Raw genomic sequence first — 9,023 nt, 5'->3', positions numbered from 1 at the left:
CCGTTTTCATGCGGGTGACACGTAAAAGCACCCACTACACTCTCTGAGTGGTTGGCGTTAGGAAGGGCATCCAGCTGTAGAAACTCTGCCAAATCAGACTGGAGCCTGGTGTTGCCATCCGGTTTCACCAGTCCTCAGTCAAATCGTCCAACCCATGCTAGCATGGAAAGCGGACGTTAAACGATGATGATGATGATGATGATGAATAGTCCTTCATTTCTTCATACACCTTGGATCTGGGTGTCCTCAGATTCCACCTGTTTAGTCCAGTATAGAACAAGATGAAAGTGGCTGTGAAGAAGCAGGGACACCTGAATTTTTTTCTAAGAGGATATGAGGGTTAGGTTCAATGATAGCACAAATGCATCACTTGTGATGGAAACTATGTTGAGTAGTGTTTTTATAGAGAGCAGTGGTTCTGAACTAGAGTCCACATTGCCTTTGGGGTCCATACAAGATTTTGCCATTAAAATTTATGTGCAATAAATTGGTTATTGATATGTTGTATGACTTCTTGTTGTACTGTTATATCTGGAATGTTATAATATCAAACATTCCTGATGTTCTCTTATTACTCTCCAACTGTGTATCTTCAACAAGCACTCCACAATATCTCTATTCAATAATTCCTACAACCTGTACACTATGACTGCGCATATGACACTCTTCTTAGACTGTTCTGCACATGCTCATTTATGCTAACTAGTATAGTTCACTTAACAAATCATGGGGGGGGGTTACAGATTCCCCATACAATAGTTATATTTCTACAATACACAAAGTATTTTAACAATTGTTTTATAAAATTCCTAATAATATCTAATTATAAAAATACAATAGGATCTTTTTAAACATCGAATGGCTATGGGGGTCCACCCAAGTGAAATAGGAATTAGAGGAGTCCATAGAAACAAGGTGGTTGAGAAACACTGATTACAGGAAGAGTTATTCTACCTACATCTGCAATTTGAATAATTTGCCTGTTGATAAAAAAGTTATGTCCACTTTTGCATAACTTTCAGAACAATCCTTGTATATGGGTGTGAGTATTATGTGTGTGTTTATGTATGTATGTATGTATGTATGTATGTATGTATGTATATGTATGTTTGTATGTAAGTATGCATGCCAGGCATATATATAGATCCCATGCATGCATAGGCTCTACAAAGGTTGCTCACTGTGAACAGTTTTATCATAACTTTTCCTGTCAACAAATTATGCCTACTTGCTTAGCACCTTCACACATGTGTGAAATAAAAGAGTTCTAACTTGAAAAACAAGGAGTTACTGACAGGAAGAACATTCTCATGTAAAACAACAGCTTACAAACATAATGATGTAACCCATGCTAGCATGGAAAAAGAGATGCAAAATGAAAGTGTGTGTGTGTGTGTCCTTGTCTTGACATTGTGTAATGTAAATGAATGTCATTCATTTCCAATATCCTGCGGAAATATATCTGACCATGGGGAAATATAACCTTGCTTGAAAGCAAGTGAGGGTTGATGATAGGAAGGGCATCCATCCATAGAAAATCTTTCTCAATAAACTCCATCCAACCCATGCAAGCATGGAAAAGTGGACTTTAAGATGAGGAGGAGGAGGAGGAGGAGGAAGATGATATATACAGAGAAACAGAGCTCTTTGGTTGCTAAGTTCAAAATAAAGAATGAGTGGGAGTATAGAGCAGAATTTATCATAATTACATAAATGTATTACATTTCAAGATGATAAAATGATTACTGTTAATTTCAAAATTCAAAAACTAAATCTATCGTCATGGTACATGATCCATCTTTTATTGTAAAAATAAAACTAATTGTCATTCTTACTCAGTCAGAGTTTGTAACTCATCTTCCGAGCATCCATGTGGAAAGTCCATGGCTGTGGCAAATTTGAGAGCAAATGTATAATTCTCTCTCTCTCTCTCTCTCTCTCTCTCACACACACACACACACACACACACACATACACACACACACACACACACCATCATCATCATAATTTAATGTCCATGTTCTTTACTGTCATGGGTTAGATGGTTTGATAGCATTTTATGGGTCTAAAGGCTGCAACGTGCACCAATGTCTACTTTGGCACGGTTTCTATGACTGGAAGTTCTTCCTAAAGTCAACCACTTTACTGAGTGTTCTGCACCACCACTAGTGAGGTCACCATACAGCCTACAAGACTAGGACCCATAACATATAATCTGATTTGCTAAATTTAGTGTAGACTTCAAGGAGTGAAAGGTACAATTTCCTGTAAGTCAAACAATGGAAAAGGCATTGCCTTGGAGATGCGCTGGAACAGCCACTCTGACGCACGGGGCTCGCACTTGCGGTCAGCCATCTCCACTCCGATAGCGGTGAGCAGGGATATGGTCAGGAGGCCAAGAAAGCCAGAGGTCTCCACTGCCACAGGTTCGGCTATGAACCTATCAGAGAGCGACCAATACCTTGACAAATTGCTACTTGACGAGTAGCAGAGCCTTGGCTGGTAGCTGCACACACTATGTTGCCGCTGGAGAAGTTATCACAGCATGTGACATCCCAGATGAGGGGCCTATCGCCACAGAAGGAACAGGGGAGTGAGAGAGGTGAAACTAGAGGGAGATAAAAAAAAAAAAGTAGTTAGAATGGACACCCAAGATAGGTGATCGGGGTGAAACTAGAAGGAGATAAAAATTATTAGAATCGACTCCCAAGATAGGTGATTAGAAGTGATTGGAAACAGGAAAACTGGGAGTGTGAGTAGAGATTGCAAAAGTGTATGAGAGATTGTAAGATGGTCAGATATAAGTACTTGAGGGTGAATATTGTAAACAAAGGTTCAGGGATGATAAGTTGGGAAGAGTAAGTGTAGAGACTAGATAGTATACTGTTCGTTTGTTGAAAGGATCAATAAATTAAAGTATTCATTACATTTGAGAGTTATTAATATTTTATATACAGTATCTTATTTACAATAGACTACCTTAAGTTTCATCTTGATAACAAGATATCTAGACCAGCTTAGCTCCAGCTATAACCATCTAATTCCACAATCATCAGGTTTGTTTACAAATGGCTACGAGACCTTTTTTTTTTTTTTAAATCTGTGAGGGGCAGTAACTTAGTATATTTAACACTAAGTTGCGTCCCTTGGATCGCTAAAATATTAACAATAAATTGTAAAGAAGTTATTTTCATCAAGTAGAAGAGCATTTATGTTGTGGCGAAATTAGTGAAATGTTTATGTTCAGTATGCGTGTTGTCATGAGTGATTGGTAAGGTTTCCTCGTAACTTATAAAGTTAAAAAGCCCCATGAATGAAAGAAGAATAAGAAAAGGAATGTGAGGATTTTAGGTGAGGAGCTAAAAGGAGATAAAGTATGATTAAAGGAACAGATTTATAGCTGTGAAAGGATGGTAGTGGAAAGAGTAACAGGAAGATACTGTTTAGGGATGTAATATGGAAGAGAAAAGGAAAGGGATTATGATTCATCAGTGAGAGAGAAAGAGAAGAGAGTAGTAAGGGTGATGAAGTGGGTTGTATGAGGAGGATCCAGTGTCATCTCATGTCATAAGTGTGAATAGAGAAAGAAAGGCTTGAGGGGTCATAGGGTTGGGAGAGTATAAGATGAATACAATGAAAGTATCCCAGGTGGGGAGGCTCTAGAATGAGGATATTGAGAGAAAGGGTTGAGTGTATCAGTGGGTAAATGCAGTGAAAGCATCCCAGTCATTAACTCTCTTCTTCTTAGCATTCTCTCTGCCAAGCTTTCTTGAATGAATTGGTTTTCATCAGTACAACATATCATTAATTGTTGCAGTCACTTGTCATCTCTTTTGTGATGTTCAGCATCATGAAATCAGTTTTCACTGCTTTATTCCATGTCTTTCTATGTCTTCTTCCACGGATATTATCTGGAGAACATAGCACATTTTTATTCAGTGACATCCTCCATATATATATATATATCCCATGCCCATACCAATATAGCCTTCTCTCTTGTAAACAACACCTGATTCCCCTTGTACACTTCTTTTCTCACAGTACATTTATATTATTATGTTCATGTTCACATACAGCAAAGCATACTCTATTTATTTCTAGCCTTAGCAAATCTTCTGCATTCAGGGCCCAGATCTCACAACTATATAGCACACAAGAATCATACAATCTGATTCTCACTCTGAGGGAAATACGCTTTGTTGTCAGTACTTTTTCTATCTTGTTCTTGCTCTGGCTACCATGCTTTCAGAGTATCCACCCCAGCTACTAATTAGGTAACAAAATCTATTGAGTGTTTTTAGGGAGCCTCCTGAATCTTTTTTGTGAGTACTCTTTGTTCTTAATACTCCTGCTTCCCTACCACATATGAAGGCTATCTTTGCTGTTAACCTGCCTGTACAGCCTTCACTAGCGATTCATCCACCCCTAGCTTTTTTAGTGTCCACCAAATAACAGAGTGAGGGACCTTGGTGAAAGCCTTCTTGACATCTATGAATGCTGGGCATAGAGGCTTACTTCTAACTTAGTATTTCATTTGATGTTATCTCATTAGGAAGATAATATCATTACTTCTTACTCCTGGTACAAAGCCATATTGCACTACATCTAGGTTAATCTTGTTCTTAATTTTGCAGTAACTCTTTCTGTAACTATCATAAACTTGGTCCAACAGCTTGCTTCTATTATTTACTCTCTCTAGTGCATCTTCTTTGCCTTTGTAACAGCTTACAATTATGGCGCTATACTAGTTATTGGGTATGAAGCCTTCTTGTATTACATGTTTGACAATTCAAATGATTAATATATACCTTATTTTGCCTGATATTTCAAGCATCTCAGTAATGATGAGCTTATTTTCCCTGCCTTTATATCCTTAATTGTCCTATCTTACTGTACTACTGTCAACTTAAATGGCTGATTCCTCTGCTAAGCCTACATAGGAAAAGACTCTCTCTCTCTTCTATATATTCTCCACATTCAGCTACTTTTCTAAGTAGCACTTCCACGACACTTTCTTTTCAATATCATGTGAACAAGTGTGCTGTTATCACCCCATACACACTTCTCAATAACATCTCAATTCTTTCTTCTATGTCTCATTATTCTGGCCCCCGCCAATTACTGTTGGGTCATTGGGGACAGCATCAGAAGGCATCAAGAGGAATATAAAGGAAATTGAAATAGAGTGTCCAGTAGAACTGTTACAAAAGTTTTACCTCTTTGGCACAGCCAAAATCATCAGGAAAGTATTAGATAGGTGAAAAGAATGGATAGCATGGTACTGTAGGCTGCAGGTAGCAAGCTCACTACATATGCAAGACTCCAGGAGTTCCAACAAAGCCTGACTTAAAAGAATGATGATCATAATAGTAATAATGATAATGGGTGCAGCTTGTATGAATTAAAGCAAAACTAAAACATAATAATAATTTTTTGAAAATATATATTAGCAACAGAGGCTAATATGTACCAAGAGGTAATATTTATTCCCACTTAAAAATGAATGTCCTATTAGAACAAACTTTACTGCAGTAGATTCCTTTAGAGAAACTCTCATATAGGCTTTTAGTGCAAAATTTGTTTATATAGCCAGCAAGGAGATAAATACCCATCAACTTTTTGCTCTGAGATCACCAGATTATGTGATTTCGATCTTCCTTTTTTAACAAGCTCACTGGATAATAACAGTTGTTTTAAATTTTAGGTGGAAGGTTTACATCAACCTCAATATTTGACTGGTATTTCATTTTATCAACCTTAGAGGGTTGAAAGGCTAAGTTGAACTCAGGATTTAATTTAAGAATGTAAAAAGAGGAGAGAAATACTGTAAAGTATTTTGTCCAATGCTGTAACTACTCCACCTGCTCAATTAATAAGATTTCTTGCTATTCCGTAGCAATTGCAGTTTTACTCACAAGTGTGTTTTCTTTAGTGGTTCTGGTGACAGGTTGCTAGCTGAACATCCTCCTCCTTTCACATCCAGTCTTGGGTCAGGCAGTAGCAGAGATTGTGACAGAAAGAAGAGTGAGACTTGCAGGTCATGTTTTCCAACTGCCAGAAGGACAAATACACAAGACAGCTATGCAATGGGAACCACCAGAGGGTCAAAGAAAAAGAGAGATCCAAAACGACATGGTGCACTACCTTCAATGAAGACCTGAAGTAACTTAGCATTATCCGGAAAGATGCAGAGGACTATGCTCAAAACCAGGATTATTGGAGATGTCTTACTGCCCAATGTACAAGCCAACTGTACAGGATGAACTAAGACTAAGAAATAATAATAACCTCATCAACACAATGACAGTCCCTGTCAGTAGTATTAATACACAATCTGTCTTGTAACTCACCCTCTTAGGTTTTATATTTAAACCCTCAAAATTACCTGAAATGTTGAGTAACCAACAATTTCTAATGATTTTTCCTGGCAATCACACTTTCATATGATAGCAAAAACTGCATTCCAAAGATTAACTTTCCTCTTTGATCCCAGAAAGAAAAAAAACATCTGGTCTGAAAAGTTATTTACTCTACAAAACCCTATTCTGCCTCTTATTGGAAAACTACTTCCATATCTTGGAGAGCACTGCTGATACACACTGTTCCACATTTTGGGCTTCATCCAAAAGAAAACAGTCTAACTAATTTGCAATACTCATTTACAACCACACTACAACCTCTAAGCCATATATATATATATATATATATACTGTATACTCATTGTACTTGTTCTATAACACTACTAATATAGCCTCTACCCCTCAGAACTAGTTGTATTTCAATTCCACGCATACCCAACTGCCATAACTGTGTCTCCTCTTTTTGTTACCCACACTGTATTTCCCACTCCTCTGTCAGATGTAATCACTGCATCTAATCCTCCCTCCTAAGAGTGACAAGCTTCTAAAATTCCTGACTACGTTTTTCCTGCAGATGTCAACTTACAGCTGTTCAAGTTGAACATAAACCAAATCAGTCTCGTTCATCCCAAAGGACTTGAAAAAGTTATGGGCACATCCTCTTTCTCTTGAGAAAACATTATGCTGCAACGAACGTCATTATCATCAACATTATCATCGTCACCATCATCACCATCATTATTGTCATCATCAACATTGTCATCATTATATATTCATATATCGGTATGTTTATTTGATCCCTTTTTCTTCTTGTTTTTCTTTCTCCTTATCTCTTTTATGATTAATACTTTTATTTTATTTCTTCAAACTTGCAGATAAAAGGTAAATTCCGAACTGGAGCTGGAAAAAGTGGACCACTAATCGTTGACATAGCAAAACAGGAACGTGCCACAATGATTGTGATGGGAAGTAAAGGGCGCGGTCATACACGACGGACCCTCATGGGAAGTGTCAGTGACTTTGTGGTGCATCATTCTCCCATACCTGTGCTGGTTTATAGGCCACTAAATGCAACTGGTAAACATTGATGGAAACTATCAATCAGGAATACATTGCTGGTAAATATCAGGCAGGCACACATGCGAAGCAACACATTCGACATGCTGACGAGTTACAATCTTATGATCTCTTCTATTAACTTCATTAATTACAGCAACAACAACAAAAAAGATAACTATAACAATCTGAACTATTCTACTTAGTCAAAACTGTTGTTCTTTCCTTGTATAGTTAGATTCATAATTAGTGTTAGTGTAGCTAATTGTTACTAGCTGTAACATCATTGTCAACAATGTCAATGTCAATTTGAATATTAAAACACACACACACATATACACATGCATACATATATATGTACACATACATACATTTACGTATTATATATATATATATAACATATATACAAATATGTGCGTGGGTGTGTGTGCATGGGTGTATAAATATGAATATATTGCATGTATATATAATATGCATAATATATAATATACAAATCTACATATATATTCATAAATGTATATACACATTTTTTATACATATATATATATGCATGTGTGTATGAATGTGTGTGTGTGTACATATATATATATATATATATATATATATACACACACACACACACACACAGACACACTCATACATACACACACTCACACATGCACACACGCAAACACACACACACATATATAATTACATATTATGTATTCATATATGTGTGTGTGAGCTTCAGCTCATTAATATACGCATACACACACACATACATTAATATTGAGCAGTGAGAATGAGTTCTCAACACTGCACTGATGGATAATAGTCTTTATTTGTGGGTTAACAGGCTACCATTGGTTTCAAGATGAGAGAAGATTTCTCATTAATTATCAAGCTGGTCACATGGGACATTGATACTCATTTTTATCTTGGATGAGAATACACAAAGCTGAAGAGATTGTACAGGATTTTGGGAGACAACTCCTAATTGTTGTTTCTCTTGCATTAGCACGTCCAAATTTATAAATGTTGATATGAATACACTTGTATATGTATATGGACATCCATACAGAATGTGTGTGTATTCATATTTATATTTATAATTTTGGACATGGCCAGGGTTAATGCATGGGAAGCAACAATTAAGAATTGACACCCATGATCTGTATATTTATTTGTTTATCCCCAAATCCTGTACAGTCTTGTGTAGTTTCATGTATTCTCATCCAAGATGGAGACATGTACCAACATCCCATGTGGCGAGCATGATAATTGCTGAAAAATCTCTCAGTATGAAACCAATAGTAGCCATATTAACACACCCACACACACACATGCACACGCGCACGCACACACACACACACACACACACACACACACGAGTTCTCACACACATATATGTGGAGATATATATGTGTGTGTGTGAGTGAGCAAATATGTGTATGTACATGAGTTTTCACCTGGGGTGGTAAATGGCTTTGCAAAAAATATGAATAAACCACCACCAGGAACAAATCATCCATGACACAGTTAAAAAACTTATAGCAAATTCTATACTCAACAGATGTATTGTGTTTGTTCAATTATTGTTAATATCGATATATTTAAAACAATATTAAC

The 9,023-nt window shown here is 36.8% G+C and overlaps 1 protein-coding gene across 1 annotated transcript in view; it reads left to right on the top strand.

Annotated features, from left to right (window-relative positions):
• The window catches only part of LOC106882770 (universal stress protein Sll1388), a 30,866-nt gene extending 21,849 nt beyond the window's left edge, over positions 1-9,017 (top strand). The window contains exon 4 of the mRNA XM_014933552.2: positions 7,235-9,017. Within this exon, the coding sequence (XP_014789038.1) occupies positions 7,235-7,447 (213 nt within the window). The 3' untranslated portion in view covers positions 7,448-9,017. The remainder of the gene's footprint in view (positions 1-7,234) is intronic.
• The last annotated feature ends 6 nt before the right edge of the window (positions 9,018-9,023 follow it).

Source organism: Octopus bimaculoides, chromosome 3, assembly GCF_001194135.2.
Source record: "Octopus bimaculoides isolate UCB-OBI-ISO-001 chromosome 3, ASM119413v2, whole genome shotgun sequence".
Taxonomy (NCBI): Eukaryota; Metazoa; Mollusca; class Cephalopoda; order Octopoda; family Octopodidae; genus Octopus; species Octopus bimaculoides.
The sequence above is the reverse complement of the archived record's forward strand: the minus strand, read 5'-3'. Positions and strand labels throughout refer to the sequence as shown.